This window comes from Pseudophryne corroboree, chromosome 12 (genome assembly GCF_028390025.1).
Source record: "Pseudophryne corroboree isolate aPseCor3 chromosome 12, aPseCor3.hap2, whole genome shotgun sequence".
In the NCBI taxonomy this organism is placed as follows: domain Eukaryota; kingdom Metazoa; phylum Chordata; class Amphibia; order Anura; family Myobatrachidae; genus Pseudophryne; species Pseudophryne corroboree.
Window position 1 is genome coordinate 29183050 of NC_086455.1, and position 21034 is coordinate 29204083.

General features: G+C 44.6%; 1 protein-coding gene across 6 annotated transcripts in view; it reads right to left on the reverse strand.

Moving 5' to 3' along the window:
* PCNX1 (pecanex 1) overlaps positions 1-21034 on the reverse strand; it is a 171345-nt gene that overhangs the window by 66929 nt on the left and 83382 nt on the right. For 2 of the 6 annotated variants that reach the window (XM_063947281.1, XM_063947284.1), the window contains 7 exons: positions 19236-19477; positions 15854-15947; positions 14357-14414; positions 7176-7393; positions 6292-6445; positions 4835-4867; positions 4520-4691 (listed from right to left, as the gene is read on the reverse strand). In XM_063947281.1, the coding sequence (XP_063803351.1) occupies positions 4520-4691; positions 4835-4867; positions 6292-6445; positions 7176-7393; positions 14357-14414; positions 15854-15947; positions 19236-19477 (971 nt within the window). The remainder of the gene's footprint in view (positions 1-4519; positions 4692-4834; positions 4868-6291; positions 6446-7175; positions 7394-14356; positions 14415-15853; positions 15948-19235; positions 19478-21034) is intronic. The other 4 variants (XM_063947283.1, XM_063947282.1, XM_063947285.1 and 1 more) reach the window with 4 other exon arrangements.

Below are 21034 nucleotides of genomic sequence, written 5' to 3' on the forward strand. Positions count from 1 at the left end.
CGTGATGAACGTGGGATGAACTAAGGTTCATGCGATCCTCTTGGATTCGGTCTTACCACGGAGGGTTTGCTATCCAGGTGTTCATGATTTACTCATAGAAGATTCCTGACCTTTTTCTTTACGTGAGGATCTGTGACAACAGGATCAGGGCGTGTTTCAAGACTTACCGCGGCTGCGTCTGACGTCGTGGCGGTGGAATGCCATATCCTAATCCGAAAGGGTGTTCCCAGTGAAGTCCTTTTCTTAATTTGTTACGTTAAGGAAGTAGTAACGGCTAAGCTTTACCACTGTAGTGGGCGTAACTATGTGTTTTGGGTGTATCCAGGAAGGCTCCTATGGAAGCCTTTCAGCTAGGTCGTTCTTATCCATGCTTTACAAACCGGTGTGGAGGCAAGTTTAGAGTTGGGAGTGTGGCCTAATAATTTCTTTACGAAAACTTCTTTCTTGGAAAGTGATCATGCTCTTGGCTTTGACATCCGTAAAGCGGGTGTCGGATGTGGTGGTTTTGTCTCACAAGAGCCTGGTTTGATCTTTCGTGTGGATAGAAAGGAATGGAGAACTTGTTTAGTAGTTCTGCCGAGAGTGGTTTCTGGTTTTCCCAGAATTTGGCCTATTTTGATGCCGGTGGTTACTTAGGCATTAGCGGATTCAAATTCCCTCTAGGTAGCCAGGGATTTGATTATTTAGGTCACCATTTTGGTTACACGCTGGATCTGGATGCTATTTGGCATGTTCGTTTTACAGCTGGATTGCCGTCACCGAAGTCGGTGGAGGCCCATTATACTGGGAAGATGGGCTCTTCTTGGGCGGATGCCCGAGGAGTCTCGGCGGGTCAACTTTGCAGAGTGGATACTTGGTCGGGTTAAAGCGCTTTTGCTATGCTCTGCAAGTTTGATAGCCTGGTCGAGGGGGACCTTTTGTTTGCTCAATAGCTGCTGCAGAGTCGTTCGCACTCTCCCGCCCGTTCTGGAGCTTTGGTATTGACCCCATGGTGCTGTTGGAGTCCCCAGCATCCTCTAGGACGTATGAGAAAATAGGATTTTGGTACTTACCGGTAAATCCTTTTCTCTTGGTCTGTAGAGGATGCTGGGCGCCTGTCCCAGTGCGTACTGTGTCTGCAGTTATTGTTTTTGGTTGTACTTTCGTGGTGTTTCTTCTCTGTCAGACTGTTGCTGATGCTGTTCAGGCAATGGCATGAGGTGTCTTATTATTGGTTGTGTTAGCACACAGGTTGTGTTACATATTCTTTCAGCATGTGGCTGTGTCTTTTTCATGCCGTAGGCTGGTTTTCTATTGAATGCCACGTTCTGCGGTATGTTCGTGGTGTGAGCTGGTATGACACTCACCGTGTTTATAAATTCTTTCCTCGAAATGTCCATCTCTCCTGGGCACAGTTTCGAACTGAGGTCTGGAGGAGGGGCATAGAGGGAGGAGCCAGTTCACACCCAGTTTAAGTCTTTATAGTGTGCCCAAGCTCCTGCGGATCCATCTATACCCCATGGTCCTGTTGGAGTCCCCAGCATCCTCTACGGACTAAGAGAAAAGGATTTACCGGTAAGTACCAAAATCCTATTTACCGAAAAGTTAAAACTATCCTTCAATAGAATAAAAATCTGAAAGTTTCTCCGCTAAAAATTAACCACCTTCTTTAACGTTACTTTGAAGACGGCATCCCTTAAAGAAACACATGACTATGGACATAAAAAAAGGACTATATATAATTTATATTTATCTTCATACGTTTAAGGCAACACTGATTATTCGGGTATGGGACTCGGCATCAACAGTGTCTAGGTCGACACCCATTGGCAGACAGTGGCTAGGTCGACACTACCATTAGGTCAACATGAACAGGGTTGACATGAAAAAAGGTCGACATGAGTGTTTCATGTTTTATTTGGTGTCGTTTTCTTCGTAAAGTGACCAGGAAAACCAATTAGTGCACTGTGTCCACTTGCATGGCTCGCAAGCTTTGTTCGCCATGCTTTGGGCAAGGTGCCGTTCCTAATTGTAGTCCACGTGGATCGTAAAGTACACAAAAAGAATTGTTTAAAAAAAAAAACCTCATGTCGACCTTTTGATTGTGTCGACCCAGAGTACAGATACCGATTATTCATGTTGTAAGAATTTTTTTTACACACTATTTTAGTGGTTTCTTACTTCAGGTTGGGACTGGAAGATCAGCATTTGGGATCCCCGAGGTCAGCATTCCGGCCCTGGGATACCAGCAGCAGAATGTCGGCAGGGGGAGGGGGAGGTGAGCGCAACGAAGCCCCATGTGGGCTCTGTAGATAGCGCAGGTTCTATTCCCACACTATGGGTGTCATGGACTCCCACGAGTGGGAGTAGAGCCTGTGGGTCGGCATTTCGACTGCATTTTGAGCACTTGGGATTCCGACGCCGGCATGGTGGGATCCCAAGCGCCAGTCACATGAACACATCCCCTTACTTCTTCTCATAATGCCCCGATGTAGATGGACTGTCTCTTTACTTACTGCATTAATTACCAAGACTAACAATAAGTTGCCGTACTAAGGAGTCTATTCATGAAGCAGTGAAAAGCATGGAGAAGTGAGCCAGTGGAGAAGTTGCCCATGGCAACCAATCAGCTCCGTACAATTGTATAGTATTCAAATTATAAATGTTACTTCAATGCTGATTAGTTGCCATGGTCAACTTTTCCACACTTTTCACTGCTTCATGAATAGACCATTAAATACCCGACTGTTGTCTGACTGCACAGCAAATAATCTACAGCAGTGGTACTCAAACTCGGTCCTCAGGACCCCACACGGTTCACATTTTCCATGTCACCCAGCAGCTGCTCTGTGTATCACCAACTGTCACATTTCAAAAATCTACAGGTGACCTGCAAAACCTGTACCATGTGGGGTCCTGAGGACAGAGGGGTAGATGTATTAACCTGGAGAAGGCATAAGGAAGTGATAAACCAGTGATATGTGTAAGGTGATAAAGGCACCAGCCAATCAGCTCCTGTTAATTTACATATTGGAGCTGATTGGCTGGTGACTATCACCTTGCACATATCACTGGTTTATCACTTCCTTATGCCTTCTCCAGGTTAATACATCTGCCCCAATGTTTGAGAACTTGTGCTCTACAGCATTGGTATTTTACTTCAAGAGCTAGTTTTTATCCTTGCTTCTTTTTATAGTGTAACCTTAATTGTACTAAGTGTACTAATTAAAATAAAATGCTAAATGCAATTTTTTAGCTTTCATCAAATATTTTGGACATAATCCAATAAGAATTTGTAATTTATGAATAAGATCAAAAGTATTATAATTATTCCAATCAGAGTGTACTGTATTAGACCATGACCAGGATTCAGCAATACCACTTTCCAGAGTGCGTATATTTACTTGTGAAATGCACAGATGTGATGGCAGCGGAAACGTGCAAATTGTATTTACACCCTCGGAACCTTCGTACAGTGTGATTTGATACATATACAGTACGTTTTATATCTTACTAGTTACCAGCCTGTCAAAATGACGGAACATCAGTGTCGACGGCTGTGCACACCTGAATTGAGCAACTGTTGAATTGCTCCGTCAGGCACCATCTAGTGGTCGCCGGTGTGCAAAACACTTGAATCCCCCCCCCCATAGAGGGGAGGAGCAGCGTTAGACTTTTATTATATAGGGTAAGTAATGCAAAATGATTTGATCATTGTTTCTTGGAACCATGGATCTCATATTTACACATATAGAGCTGCTTTCAGTACCCTGAGTGACTGACTGTATTGTGAGGCATAATTTCAGAGCTCACACTTTGCCACTTTAATTACATTTCTTTACAGCACAACATTTGTAAATAATTACAGAGGACTAGTGAATAAAAACACTACTTTAAAATTAAGGCCATCTCCTCCTCTAATTCACAGAAATCACTCAATTAACAATACCACCAGAATACATTACAGAGGCTTTTGTTTCTTTAGAATCCTCCACAGGATGGATTATCACACTACATAATTAAAAATAAAGTTTGATGCAAAGCCTTTAAACACCTTGGCGCGTGTATTTCACATACATCTAGTACAGTGGTTCTCATCCTCGGTCCTCAAGTATCCCCAACAGTTCATGTTTTCCAGGTCACCTAGCAGTCGAACAGGTGTATTCATTACTCACTGACAAATTTTAAAAGACCCACAGGTGGAGCAAATTTTTTCACTTACAATCCTGTGAGGAGACCTGGAAAACATGAACTGTTGGGGGTACTTGAGAATGATTTTACTATTTGGGGTCCTCCGAGGCGCATTCCTTCTGAAACATTGGATTTGGCAATCGACTACCATTTAGGACCCTGTCAACAACTAATAATTTTCTTGATCAGAAAAAGGCTCGTTTGGCCACCAACCATCCTTTGACACATCTCATTTTTTCTTTCCCTTTAACAGTCCATTTAACATTACTAGTGCCTACAAAGCTAAGGAGAGGTCATGTGACTAAGGCCTTAACAAGAAACTTTAGATTAAAAAAAAAGGCATACGTACCAATGATTAAGTCCCTGGCTGAGATGAGGAGCAGAGGATTGGTGAAGGCCATTCCATATAATTTGTATTTGGTGGCAGACAGGTTTTTGCTTCCATAGTCTAGTAACCAAATAAGGCCACAACAGGCACAGAAGTAAACAGGCCGACTATAGGCTATGATACGGTTATGGCCCTGAAATAAAAAGGTTTTAGTCATACGATATTCTCTTCCCAGGAAATCCAGACTGACACACACACACTGCTAAACGTGCCACCTTGTCAGTGCATTCAGACTGGCTGATACATTAGTTTAAATGCTTGGTAGAACATACTTACATGTCTAGGGGAAGAAGAGTCAGGTTGAACACTCTGAAATACAAAACAGTTGATGTTAAACGCTTTCCAAGAAGCCTAAACTCACCGATACGCACACACCAAGTACAAAATATTGTAACACTTTATTAAAGAAACGTAAACGTCTACATAGAGAAGTGTATAGTTCATTATTTCTAGGACAATATGTTCAATAGAGAGCTGTTGTGCTGAAGTAAATGGCAGTAAAGACAACCGATCTTAACACTTAGCAATGTTCCTGGATTTAGGGCCCAATACCCCTTTTCGACTAGCTAGCACGGGTCGCAGCCGGGAGCCTGACACGGCTGCGACCCGTGCTAGAGCCCCCTTCTTCTACACTGCGCTCAACAACCCGGCATATTGCCGGGTTGGTGACGCTGCAGGGGCGGCGCTGGGAGATCACATGATCTCCCAGCGCCGCCCTTCCATACACTGAAAGGGAGCGCTTCCGTATACACTGCACAGCTTACCGGGCTGAACTCGTGTTCAACCCAGTAAGCTAACCGTGTAGGATTCCCGGATCACTTGACGCTGTTACTATAGGCATAACTGATCCCCACAGGAAATCTGCAATACATGCTGAACAATTGGGAGTTCATGGTATATCAGCCATGCAAAAGAAATAAAATTACACGGTGACGTCACATTATTATGACCACCAGAGTAACTGCCGTGTTCAGCACGGACAGCAGCTAGAAGGGCTGGGAGTTTCTCAACAAGGTGCTGGTAGGTTGGCACAGGTACACTGTGACGGTGAGCTACTCCACTATAGCGTGTCGGTCGGCCCTCACACACCTTCATAGCCGACGTTCACCTCTCACATCAATGGCACGTGGTGCTCCACAGTTTCCACGCCAGTTATTGGGAATGATGCCATTTGTCCAGTCACAATACACCTTCACCACAGCAGCACGCGGACAAGTCACAAACTGCGCTGTCCCAGAAATACTGCCACCCTTGGCCTGAAAGCCAATAATCATCCCTTTTTGCAACTGTAGAAAACCAGCCCTTTTACCCATTGCAGCAACGAGTGATATTTGTGCAGACGGCCTATCGCACACCTTATACCCTCCAAGCCAGCGCACGACACGTGACACACTTCATGGGCTACGCGCTGCCGACGTCAAATGTAGAAGGGGTGGTCATAATAATATGACTCGACTGCGCATACACAATATTGGCCGAACTGACCACATGAGGATAGCCAAATCTGTCAGATCCTGAATGTTTCCAGTGCTCAAAATCGTATTGAAAGGAATTATTTTAGAATCTCAATGTGGAGCACTGCTGTCCAACCATGCAGTCATGTAAGTTTCACAGACAAATCCGGTGGCAGGTGTGAGAGCCTATCAACACTTGCAAGTATAGAACCCAAGTATGTCCCGATACAAAAAAAAATATGATAAAGAAAAAAATAGTACAAAACACCGGACACTCACCTTAAGGAGAGAGTACTGACAGCTGGCAATAACAAGACAAAACTGGAAGACCCAGATATCTTTGAAGAATCCTTCTGTGAGCAGAAGGGAGCCCAGAAAGGCAACCAGAATTGCAAGAATGATTGACAGCACATTTTCTAGGATCTCTCGGTTCCTGAAATGGATTAATAGGCCCATTTTACCACTTTCAAATGTCAAACTCAATCAATGGATTGCGTAATTTTTAGTACAAAGCATTTAAACCGCTCAAACATTGGACCCTATTGCTTCCAAAGACGCTTACATACTCAGACACGGGAGTGTTGTGTGTCACCTCATGGCGTACTCAAGCTTTACACGTCGTTTATCTCACAGATAAACGACGTGTAAAGCTCACAAGCTTCACGCAGAAATCATTACTTAAAGCCAGTAACAGGATATGCTAAAATATATAAGATCATAAGCCACCATATAACATATTATGGGGGGATTCAATTAGCTGTGGTAAGTTACTACAGGCTAATTGATCTTCTGGAGCTATTCAATTAGTCCCCGATCACAAAAAATAACCTGTTTTCCAGTGCTGCGACCATGTTAACGCATAGGTCCAGGGGACTTATCCTGGATCGTGCGTGTTAATGCCTGAAAACAGATTCACTTAAGGGCGAGAAAAAAGGGGCTCTAATTGAATAGCCTCAGGCATTAAAGCTGGAGACTACCCCCCTTTTTCACCACCGTCAACTAACAGGGCTAATTGGATTCCTCCTTATTTCAGGTTATATCTGAGACGCCCTCATGCTGCTCTGGCCTGCTCACATCGCTTGAGGAGTGACACACATCATAGCCATGCAATAAATAGGACTATAATAAAAATAATAACCCACACAGAGTATGGTTTTCCTTACCTGTCAAACAAGGCCAAGAGTGTCAGCCTGTCAAAGTTGATGCCAACCCAGAGCTTGGGCAGAATCCAGAAGCGGTAGTAGTGTTTCACTTTGTGGGATGCCTGCTCCTGGGGCTGCATCTGGTCCTGCAGGTCAGGGCTTAAGTCCATATCCTGCTGCTCTAACAAGTCTGTGTCTATGGTCAGCAGCCTATTTAATCGGATCTGGGGGAGAGAGAGCTACCAGAGAATCAGACGGAGACACAATTGGGGGGGATTCAAATGTTTGAAAAGTTGGTTGGGTGTCTGTTTTTTACTGTCTATTAGATAAGGGGGGGGGGGGGAAAGACAGACACCCAACTGGCTTTTCAAACAATTGAATATCCCCCATAATGCACAAACTACAACCAGAAGTAAAGGAAGAAGAAAAAAAAAATGTTATTCAATTAAAAAGGTTAAACTAAAATTTAAGGGTAAAAATAAAAAAATAAAATTTTTTGTTGCCATTTGAAACTGAAATTCCGAATAACTTTAAGCTTAGCACTACTCAATTTATTGTGCAATAAAAGGATTGGTCTGTAATAAAAATGTTGTAGAGTGTGTTAAGAAAATTAGAAAAAGAGGAGTAAAACCTAATGTCTTTAATGTCTTTTATTTTTTGCCAATGGGAAAAAAATAAGAATTTACTTACCGATAATTCTATTTCTCGTAGTCCGTAGTGGATGCTGGGGACTCCGTAAGGACCATGGGGAATAGCGGCTCCGCAGGAGACTGGGCACAAAAGTAAAGCTTTAGAACTACCTGGTGTGCACTGGCTCCTCCCCCTATGACCCTCCTCCAAGCCTCAGTTAAGATACTGTGCCCGGACGAGCGTACACAGTAAGGAAGGATTTTGAATCCCGGGTAAGACTCATACCAGCCACACCAATCACACCATATAACTTGTGATCTAAACCCAGTTAACAGCATGATAACAGAGGAGCCTCTAGAAAAGATGGCTCACTACAGCAATAACCTGATTTTTTGGTAACAATAACTATGTACCAGTATTGCAGACAATCCGCACTTGGGATGGGCGCCCAGCATCCACTACGGACTACGAGAAATAGAATTATCGGTAAGTAAATTCTTATTTTCTCTGACGTCCTAGTGGATGCTGGGGACTCCGTAAGGACCATGGGGATTATACCAAAGCTCCCAAACGGGCGGGAGAGTGCGGATGACTCTGCAGCACCAATTGAGAGAACTCCAGGTCCTCCTCAGCCAGGGTATCAAATTTGTAGAATTTTACAAACGTATTTGCTCCTGACCAAGTAGCTGCTCGGCAAAGTTGTAAAGCCGAGACCCCTCGGGCAGCCGCCCAAGATGAGCCCACCTTCCTTGTGGAATGGGCTTTTACAGATTTTGGCTGTGGCAGGCCTGCCACAGAATGTGCAAGCTGAATTGTACTACAAATCCAACGAGCAATAGTCTGCTTAGAAGCAGGAGCACCCAGCTTGTTGGGTGCATACAGAATAAACAACGAGTCAGATTTTCTGACTCCAGCCGTCCTGGAAACCTATATTTCCAGGGCCCTGACAACGTCTAGCAACTTGGAGTCCTCCAAGTCCCTAGTAGCCGCAGGCACCACAATAGGTTGATTCAGGTGAAACGCTGAAAACCACCTTAGGGAGAAACTGAGGACAAGTCCTCAATTCCGCCCTGTCTGAATGGAAAATCAGATGAGGGCTTTTACAGGATAAAGCCGCCAATTCTGACACGCACCTGGCCCAGGCCAGGGCCAACAGCATGACCACTTTCCATGTGAGATATTTTAACTCCACATATTTAAGTGGTTCAACCCAATGTGACTTTTGGAACCCAAAAACTACATTTAGATCCCAAGGTGCCACTGGAGGCACAAAAGGAGGCTGTATATACAGTACCCCTTTCACAACCGTTTGAACTTCAGGGACTGAAGCTAGTTCTTTTTGGAAGAAAATTGACAGGGCCGAAATTTGAACCTTAATGGACCCCCATTTCAGGCCCATAGACACTCCTGTTTGCAGGAAATGTAGGAATCGACCTAGTTGAAAATTCCTCCGTCGGGGCCTTACTGGCCTCGCACCACGCAACATATTTTCGCCAAATGCGGTGATAATGTTTTGCGGTTATATCTTTCCTGGCTTTGATCAGGATAGGAATGACTTCATCCGGAATGCCTTTCTCCTTCAGGATCCGGCGTTCAACCGCCATGCCGTCAAACGCAGCCGCGGTAAGTCTTGGAACAGACAGGGTCCTTGCTGGAGCAGGTCCCTTCTTAGAGGTAGAGGCCACGGATCCTCCGTGAGCATCTCTTGAAGTTCCGGTTACCAAGTCCTTCTTGGCCAATCCGGAGCCACGAATATAGTGCTTACTCCTCTCCATCTTATAATTCTCAGTACCTTGGGTATGAGAGGCAGAGGAGGGAACACATACACTGACTGGTACACCCACTGTGTTACCAGAGCGTCTACAGCTATTGCCTGAGGGTCCCTTGACCTGGCGCAATACTTGTCGAGTTTTATAAACATGTGGAAGACTTCTGGGTGAAGTCCCCACTCTCCCGGGTGGGGGTCGTGTCTGCTGAGGAAGTCTGCTTCCCAGTTGTCCACTCCCGGAATGAATACTGCTGACAGTGCTATCACATGATTTTCCGCCCAGCGAAGAATCCTTGCAGCTTCTGCCTTGCCCTCCTGCTTCTTGTGTCACCCTGTCTGTTTACGTGGGTGACTGCCGTGATGTTGTCCGAATGGATCAACTCCGGGTGACCTTGAAGCAGAGGTCTTGCTGAGCTTAGAGCATTGTAAATGGCCCTTAGCTTCAGGATATTTATGTGAAGTGATGTCTCCAGGCTTGACCATAAGCTCTGGAAATTCCTTCCCTGTGTGACTGCTCCCCAGCCTCGCAGGCTGGCATCCGTGGTCACCAGGACCCAGTCCTGAATGTCGAATCTGTGGCCCTCTAGAAGATGAGCACTCTGCAACCACCACAGGAGAGACACCCTTGTGCTTGGTGACAGGGTTATCCGCTGATGCATCTGAAGATGCGACCCGGACCATTTGTCCAGCAGGTCCCACTGGAAAGTTCTTGCGTGGAATCTGCCGAATGGGATTGCTTCGTAGGAAGCCACCATTTTTCCCAGAACCCTTTCATTGATGTACTGAGACTTGGCTCGGTTATAGGAGGTTCCCGACTAGCTCGGAAACTCCGTGACTTTCTCCTCCGGGAGAAAGACCTTTTTCTGGACTGTGTCCAGGATCATCCCTAGGAACAGAAGACGAGTCGTCTGAATCAGCTGCAATTTTGGAATATTGAGAATCCAATCGTGCTGCCGCAACACTACCTGAGATAGTGCTACACCGACCTCCAACTGTTCCCTGGATCTTACCCTTATCAGGGAATCGTCAAAGTAAGGGATAACTAAAATTCCCTTCCTTCGAAAGAGTATCATCATTTCGGCCATTACCTTGGTAAAGACCCGGGGTGCCGTGGACCATCCATGCGGCAGCGTCTGAAACTGATAGTGACAGTTCTGTACCACAAACCTGAGGTACCCTTGGTGAGAAGGGTAAATTGGGACATGAAGGTAAGCATCCTTGATGTCCCGAGACATCATGTAGTCCCCTTCTTCCAGGTTCGCAATCACTGCTCTGAGTGACTCAATCTTGAATTTGAACCTCCGTATGTAAGTGTTCAAAGATTTTAGATTTAGAATCGGTCTCACCGAGCCGTCCGGCTTCGGTACCACAACAGTGTGGAATAATACCCCGTTCCCTGTTGCAGGAGGGGTACCTTGATTATCACCTGCTGGGAATACAGCTTGTGAATGGCTTCCAAAACTGCCTCCCTGTCAGAGGGAGACATCGGTAAAGCCGACTTTAGGAAACGGCGAGGGGGAGACGTCTCGAATTCCAATTTGTACCCCTGAGATATCACCTGAAGGATCCAGGGGTCTAATTGCGAGTGAGCCCACTGCGCGCTGAAATTCATTGAGACGGGCCCCCACCGTGCCTGATTCTGCTTGTAAAGCCCCAGCGTCATACTGAGGGCTTGGCAGAGGCGGGAGAGGGCTTCTGTTCCTGGGAACTGGCTGATTTCTGCAGCCTTTTTCCTCTCCCTCTGTCACGGGGCAGAAATGAGGAACCTTTTGCCCGCTTGCCCACGAAAGGACTGCGCCTTTTCTTATGTTGAGAGGCGACCTGGGGTACAAACGTGGATTTCCCAGCTGTTGCCGTGGCCACCAGGTCTGAAAGACCGACCCCAAATAACTCCTCCCCTTAATAAGGCAATACTTCCAAATGCCGTTTGGAATCCGCATCACCTGACCACTGTCGTGTCCATAACCCTCTACTGGCAGAAATGGACAACGCACTTAGACTTGATGCCAGTCGGCAAATATTCCGCTGTGCATCACGCATATATAGAAATGCATCTTTTAAATGCTCTATAGGCAATAATATACTGTCCCTATCTAGGGTATCAATATTTTCAGTCAGGGAATCCGACCACGCCAACCCAGCACTGCACATCCAGGCTGAGGCGATTGCTGGTCGCAGTATAACACCAGTATGTGTGTAAATACATTTTAGGATACCCTCCTGCTTTCTATCAGCAGGATCCTTAAGGGCGGCCATCTCAGGAGAGGGTAGAGCCCTTGTTCTTACAAGCGTGTGAGCGCTTTATCCACCCTAGGGGGTGTTTCCCAACGCACCCTAACCTCTGGCGGCAAAGGATATAATGCCAATAACATTTTAGAAATTATCAGTTGTTATCGGGGGAAACCCACGCATCATCACACACCTCATTTAATTTCTCAGATTCAGGAAAACTACAGGTAGTTTTTCCTCACCGAACATAATACCCCTTTTTGGTGGTACTCGTATTATCAGAAATGTGTAAAACATTTTTCATTGCCTCAATCATGTAACGTGTGGCCCTACTGGAAGTCACATTTGTCTCTTCACCGTCGACACTGGAGTCAGTATCCGTGTCGGCGTCTATATCTGCCATCTGAGGTAACGGGCGCTTTAGAGCCCCTGACGGCCTATGAGACGTCTGGACAGGCACAAGCTGAGTAGCCGGCTGTCTCATGTCAACCACTGTCTTTTATACAGAGCTGACATCACGTAATTCCTTCCAACAGTTCATCCACTCCGGTGTCGACCCCCTAGGGGGTGACATCACTATTACAGGCAATCTGCTCCGTCTCCACATCATTTTTCTCCTCATACATGTCGACACAAACGTACCGACACACAGCACACACACAGGGAATGCTCTGATAGAGGACAGGATCCCACTAGCCCTTTGGGGAGACAGAGGGAGTTTGCCAGCACACACCAGAGCGCTATATATATATATATATATATATATATATATATATATATACATACACACAGGGATAACCTTATATAAGTGTTTTTCCCCTTATAGCTGCTGTATTTTTAATACTGCGCGTAATTAGTGCCCCCCTCTCTTTTTTAACCCTTTCTGTAGTGTAGTGACTGCAGGGGAGAGCCAGGGAGCTTCCCTCCAACGGAGCTGTGAGGGAAAATGGCGCCAGTGTGCTGAGGAGATAAGGCCGCCGAGAAGGGGGCGGAGCCTATCTCCCGTTTTTCTGTGTATTCTGGCAGGGGTTAAATTCATCCATATAGCCCAGGAGCTATATGTGATGCATTTTTTGCCATCCAAGGTGTTTTTATTGCGTCTCAGGGCGCCCCCCCCCCAGCGCCCTGCACCCTCAGTGACCGGAGTGTGAAGTGTGCTGAGAGCAATGGCGCACAGCTGCAGTGCTGTGCGCTACCTTGTTGAAGACAGGACGTCTTCTGCCGCCGATTTTCCGGACCTCTTCTGCCTTCTGGCTCTGTAAGGGGGCCGGCGGCGCGGCTCTGGGACCTATCCATGGCTGGGCCTGTGATCGGTCCCTCTGGAGCTAATGTCCAGTAGCCTAAGAAGCCCAATCCACTCTGCACGCAGGTGAGTTCGCTTCTTCTCCCCTTAGTCCCTCGATGCAGTGAGCCTGTTGCCAGCAGGTCTCACTGAACATAAAAAACCTAAAACTAAACTTTTCACTAAGCAGCTCAGGAGAGCCACCTAGTGTGCACCCTTCTCTTTCGGGCACAAAAATCTAACTGAGGCTTGGAGGAGGGTCATAGGGGGAGGAGCCAGTGCACACCAGGTAGTTCTAAAGCTTTACTTTTGTGCCCAGTCTCCTGCGGAGCCGCTATTCCCCATGGTCCTTACGGAGTCCCCAGCATCCACTAGGACGTCAGAGAAATACAAACTAATTAAAACTAAGAGAACATTGATGACTTCATTACGGAACATGCCAGTGTTCATAATTACCAGAAAGAAAGTTAATGCAATACACAGAAGGGGCGTTAATGCAATTATTTTCTCTATAGTCTCTAGCTTCTACTGCTGACAAATAATTACATTATCATTTTTATATACAAGCAATTACCATTGCTCTAGACAGTTTACAAGAGGTGTTAGTAAACATAAAATGTAGCAATGTTACAAGAACTTAAGCAAAAATTGTTTAGCTGGGTACAAACTGGAGCGTTCTCGGCACAATGTTGTTCCAGGACGAATTTGACCGACATATCGGGTGGATCGTTCAGTTTGTGTGGTCAATCTGCATGCTCCCATGCGATATCTCCCAGTCTGCCGATCGTTCAGTCGTTCATTATATCGTTCTGATGTGTACCGTGGATACGATATGTCTGCCTGTCACTCTAGTGTGTACCCAGCTAAGACTTGCAGTTTCTTCTGCTTATACACATTCATAAAACCTCAATTCAAACCAAAGTATATATTTAGAACGGGAAGCAGTTAGTTTCCTGGCTGTCTGGGTTTCCGGCGGTCAGGATGCCGACGCCAGAATCCAGTCAAGGGAAAGCCGGCAGTCGAAATCCAGACCAAGCCCGGAATTCCCACTCGGGGGATGGTCCACGCCACTCTCCAAGGGGGAATAAATTAGCGTGGCGAGCAAAGCCTGCCACCGGGCCCAAAGCATGGAGAGCTAAGAGAGCCCGTGAGGGAACACACTGCGCTCGCCGGCGGGATCCTGCTGTCAGTCTTATGACCGTCGGGATCCCATACTGAATCCTTTAGAACTTTATCATGTTTTTGAACAATTGTTCAGATTTGAATTAGAAAAACGGAATGAAAGAATCTTACTAGATCATGTGGGTAGAATCGAACTGAGGTAGAACTTGATACATGGGAATCTGTGTCACTGAAACAAAAGGAAAACATCAGCCAATTTAAACCTCATGTTGATTTGGGCAGTTCTATTTTAAAGCAAAAAGAAAATTTGGTTTGCAAAACGGAACATTCATCACTATTTAGAATTTGAATTGCACCTAACATGAATAGTACTTGAACAAAACAGCACCCCCTGCACAGTCTGGTATATTACATGCTCAGCAATGTGTTGTTAGACAATCAGGTTTATGTTTTGTGTGTATTTTCAATATGATAAAGCATTTAGACAAGAGATCTGTGATTATAAAAGGATGACACTTTCTATTTGATTTCATACATTATGGGGGGAATTCAATTGTTTGAAAAGTCAGTTGGGCGTCTGTTTTTTTCCTATCTAATAGGAAAAAAACAGACACCCAACCGACTTTTCAAACAATTGAATTCCCCCCCTGAGTTTCCCCCCTCTATGAGTTTACAAATACAATCTAGTGAACGTGTAGGGAACAGTAAATATGAAAGCCAACTGTCACAATTTCAGGCTGTCCAGCCTTGCCTCTTCCTTCTGGGCTCCAGGGCTAGCTCCACCTACCCTTTAATGCCCCCGAACTGAATAAGGGGTGCTATCAGCAGATAGGAGGCATTCACTAATCATCATAGCCATCAATGATACACAGTCCGGCAGCAAATCAAAGCTACTCTAGTGCTAAACTCTTGGCTATGGAAGGGAGACCTGATCAAACTCTCATTACACAAGATAAGTTTTCACATCAGACAGCCTGACTCACTGAGAGATGTTGTATACCCTTGCTACTGCCAGTCGGAGCTGCCTCAGCACAGATTGTAGCACATAGGGCTCAATTCAATAAAACGTGAGTTGTATATCACCGGGAATTAGCTCCCAGGGCTATTCAATTCAGTGCGCAGTGACAGCCAACGACGGGATTTCTACTCGCACCCCCAGAGCGGTGTGAGCAGAAATCCGACAAACGTGCCAGTACGATGCAGATTTCTGCACTTAGCGCCGCGGAAACAGCATAGCGCAGAGCACTTAAGTCAGAGAATGACGGTTCTCCTGACAAAATACCCCATTTAGTCCGGGAGAACAGGCACTCTCCAACTTACCATCGCGCTGAAATTAATACCACCGGGAGCTAATTACCAGCGCGATTCAACTCGCATTGTATTGAATCGAGCCAAAAGAATAAAGAATGCTAGTATAAAAGGTCCACCTAGGACAGACCTAAGGTTGAAGCACTAATCCTCATTACTGAGCAACAGAATATTGCTGAGAATATTTTAGAGACTTGGAAAAAGAATCCCTGCTACAATGCTATTGTAATGTGCTCCAAAATAAAAATAAAAATCATAAAAAAAAAAAACTAAAATGTCATTAATAATCTAAAACAGTCATTATAAGGAATCATTTTAATCCGCTATGAAAATGTTCAAGGCAGAGATGGCAACACCAACCAGAGGTTATTGGATGTTCTCCGTGCCGCAGGCTCAAAGTTTACTAGTGACATGTCACAGCCACCAGTTTCATAGAGAGATGGGGTGAATTTACCTGGAGAGGGTGGAGAAATGAAACAAAAGGCAGGAAGCTGGTTAAATGATCCCACACAACTACATTACACAGGTCATTGTGTCACCAAACCATGTTAGCATTTAAAGAGAAGATCTTAAGGTTCTCACACATGCAAACTGAATTGAATGGTTTGTATAAAGTAAGATACTAGTATGATAATCACGAAGCATGTTCATAAGTTTACTTTATGATCTCTTAAAATCAGCAACAAACTATAGTATTCGATAACTCAGCAATCATTTAATGATCTTATTTAATTGGACTGTAGTGTGAGGAATGACGTTGCATGTGTGGGAACCTACAGAAACATAATCAACTCTAAGCATTCATCAACACATGGGGAAAAAAATTTGAATACAAACTTCAAGAACATTTAACAAGTTACGAGAAAAGAGAAACCATAATCTTTCCAGTTTACTGTAAGAAGATATGACCTGGCAAGATATCAGGACTGACAAGTAACCCTAAAACTGGAAGGTGAAAGAAAACTAAAAATTTAAAACCGCGCAAAAGCAATGTAGGTTACGTTTGTATCGCCAGAAAAATCAATATATCATATAACCACATAACGGACGATTGTTCCCTTTAAACTGTTCATGAGGTGTTTTTTTTTATTATTTAATACAGTTTAAAAAGTAGGTATCAAAATATTATATTATGCACATCTGCAGGACGGATCTCCACGTCAAAATCTCGGGGACAAAGCAGGGTGAAGCGGTCGTATGGGATCTGATCATGGCAATTAAGTGGTTACAAAGCATATTAATATAATGGAGCCAGCCATTCTGAGGAATGAGCCAGTAATTACAAGAATGTAAATCATTCTGTAGGAAACAGTAAGCAGCATTCATTCCCATGAATGTTTGCACTGAACACCAGGATGGCCTCTACTACACAATCCGTGCCCCGAACACCAGGACGGCCTCTACTACACAATCCGTGCCCCGAACACCAGGACGGCCTCTATTACACAATCCGTGCCCCGAACACCAGGACGGCCTCTACTACACAATACGTGCCCCGAACACCAGGACGGCCTCTACTACACAATCCGTGCACCTAACACCAGGACGGCCTCTACTACACAATCCGTGCACCTAACACCAGGACGGCCTCTACTACACAATCCTTGCCCCGAATACCAGGACGGCCTCTACTACACAATCCTTGCCCCGAATACCAGGACGGCCTCTACTACACAATCCGTGCACCGACTGCCTCTACTACACAATCCGTGCACCGACTGCCTCTACTACACAATTGGTGCACAGACTGCCTCTACTACACAATCCGTGCACAGACTGCCTCTACTACACAATCCATGTCCCAAACACCACATGACTGCCTCTACTACACAATCCGCGCCACAAACACCATGACTGCCTCTACTACACAATCCGTGCACAGACTGCCTCTACTACACAATCCGTGCACCGACTGCCTCTACTACACAATCCGTGCACAGACTGCCTCTACTATACAATCCATGTCCCAAACACCACATGACTGCCTCTACTACACAATCCGCGACACAAACACCATGACTGCCTCTACTACACAATCCGTGCACCGACTGCCTCTACTACACAATCCATGTCCCAGACACCACATGACTGCCTCTGCTACACAATTCGCGCCACAAACACCATGACTGCCTCTACTACACAATCCACGCCACAAACACCATGACTGCCTCTACTACACAATCTGTGCCCCGAACATCACATGACTGCCTCTACTACACAATGAGTGCCCCAAACACCCCGACTGCCTCTACTACACAATCCGTGCACTGACTGCCTCTACAAAACAATCCATGTCCCAAACACCACGACTGTCTCTACTACACAATCCGTGCCACCAACACCATGACTGCCTCTACTACACAATCCGTGCCACCAACACCATGACTGCCTCTACTACACAATGAGTGCCCCAAACATCACACGACTACCTCTACTACACAGAGTGCCCCAAACACCACATAACTGCCTCTACTACACAATCCCATTTGTTTTATTTTTTTTTGTACAGTGGGAAACCAAGCATTTTTGGAACAGTACTATATAGACATATAGGAACATCAATGGAAGTGTGTGAAAGAAACCACTCTTTAGATTCCCTGTCTTCTTTTACAAGAATTATGTTATTTTAGTAACAAAAGACAGATTTTCTGCTAAAAAGTGAACGGATAATATAACAGACCAGATACAAAAAGGACTTGGTTGGTGTTGGCTAGAATGACTAATGTTCTGTGGGTATTCTAGCAGCAAATAAATCAGCACCATATGTACTTTACTTTTTCATCAAACTGGCTTCCCAGTTGTGTACGTTCAATCAAAGAGATGCTTAAAGAAAAAAAAAAAAAAAAAAAACAATTTTACAGTAAACCTTACAATAAAAAGTAGTCCGTATTAAAATAAGTAAACACAGTATAAAAAGGAATGCAAAATTTATATGGCACCAACATAGCTAGCAAGACATACAATTAAACCATAAGAACAGCCTAAGGACAGCTGTCACATTACATACAAAGAAAAGCAAGAAAGTGCTTATCCAAGAAGAAACCACAAAAAAGTGTCATTCATTTTATATATATATATATATATATATATATATATATATATATATATATATATATAATGTTTTATTCTTACACACACTCGCACATACTGTATATATCTACGCACACACATACACATTTATATACAGATACATCTATGTATGTTGCCATTAGAGATTGTTCTCTTGGATACAACCTTATTCCATGACTCAAAGTTGCATAGTACAAAAGGTTTGGTTTTAGGTGTTCAGTGTAAAAATCTTACTTCATATATTATGACAAATTTACAAATCCCATAAATGAAACTCCCAAAAAGCACTGTAAAAGAACAGTAAGCTGTCAGACATCAATACAATTATTTCCATAAGTCTAAGGTCTAATATGAACAGGTAACAGTAAAAAGAGAATTATTATAAATGTAAAATTGAATTCAGTTGATAAAAAAAAAAAAAAAGCCATACATCTAGTTATGAACTTTAAGTGAGCACCAGTCCGATACTGGTAACTAAAAATAGGTTAGTAGTGGTGGTCGGTGGAGGAGTTACGTCCTGGAAGCTGTTAGGAGAGAAAACATCAGTTAACTAAGAAATAAAAACATACATACAGATGAATGGGGAAAAAGGGACTGTGAAAAGGTTATTAACAAGAACATCTCCACATTAACACGGTTCTGAAATGAAAATATAAGTGAACTGCATCATTACCCAAAATGTGCTGCATTAAAACTTCCATGTCACCAAGGTTACATAAGGCCTGCATACCAAGTTCATCGTGCAAACTGCTATTGGCTACGGCAGATGCATTGTCATGTGATGCTTCTAAGTGGACACTCCCATTTCTCACCAGCAAGGAGGCGCTAGCGCTGAGCACTGCAGCCTGGGAAGGGGGGCGGGACTGGACTTTGACCTGGGTTGATGGCTGCTGGCCTTGATGACCATCTTGAAGGCTACAAAAAAAACAGTTATTGGGAAAACATTAAAGGGGGCAATGAATGAAGAAAAAAAAAATGTGTGAAAATTCCCTAACGGCAACTCAATTTAAAACAAAGTCAAATTAATAGAAATTGCTCACACTTATCCACTTTAACACTTTGTTGTTTTTTTTTCTTCACAGGCTAAATGCATAAAAAGCCCATTAGAACAGGTCCAGCAGTCATTGGTGTGGTTAGCAACAATGAGTTTTAGAATTTTTACACCAGATTTTCAGTATGAAACGTCACAACCTATGGCTCGTGTGCATCACAGCATGACAAGCGTATGGAGAACGTACTAAGCTAAAACATGTTACCAGAACTGGATCTCATGCATGTCTACCCATTTTATAGTGCATGTGAATGAATACATAGTAGTACAATAATATTCTACCAATATGTGTATATGTCTGTGTGTGCACATGCAGACTGTATGTTTGTATAACATATATTTCTCTCTTAAGTTCGTTACAAAATCAAACAGTTTAAATATAATGCAAAAACATAAGATTGCTGCCTATTGTGAAAAGACACGGAGAATAAATAGTAGTCTTCACTGTGGGGTAGATGTATTAACCTGGAGAAGGAATAAGGAACCAGTGATAAGTGCAAGGTGAAAGACACCAGCCAATCAGCTCCAATATGTAAATTAACAGTTAGGATCTGATTGACTGGTTCCTTTATCACCTTACACATATCACTGGTTTATCACTTCCTTATGCCTTCTCCAGGTTAATACATCTGCCCCTGTATTCCTTAACCAATCCCACTGGATCTTGGAATTATCCAACTGGCATACCACCCTTTTCCTAGTCCTAGATGCAGAGACTCTGACATACCTGAGCCACAGAAGGCAACAGTAAGCAGTGGCCATACCACCCTTTCTCTTACGTTCTAGAGGATACTGGGGTCCATTTAGCACCATGGGGTATAGACGGGTCCACTAGGAGCCTTGGGCACTTTAAGAAATCAATAGTGTGCGCTGGCTCCTCCCTCTATGCCCCTCCTACCAGACTCCGTTTAGAAAATGTGCCCGGAGGAGCCGGTCACGCTTAGGGAAGCTCCTGAAGAGTTTTCTGCATTTATTTTCGGTTTGTTATTTTCAGACAGGGCTGGTTGGCACCAGCCTGTCTGCTTCGTGGGACTTAGAGGAGGGGGAACGGCCCAACCTCCTATAGGGTTAATGGTCCCGTTCCCTGCTGACAGGACACTGAGCTCCTGAGGAAACCATTCACAAGCCCCAACGCAGCGACCGTACATTACCGCAGCAAGCTGCCACCCCTGACAGAGCCAGAAGTACAAAGAGTGGTGAGTAGGTGGCCGGCGGCCCGATTAGCGGGTAGCCGGCTGTAATGGCGGCATAAGGGTATGGAGCGCAGCGCTGACATGCAGGCTGCGTCTCCAGGCAACATGCTGTGTGTGTGTGTGTGTTCCGCTGTGAGGGGCGAGCTGAGCCACTAAAAACAATACCCACACTGGCAGTACAGCTTACAGGGGTTCTAACCAGCTGTTAAGCATCACAAACACCTCAGC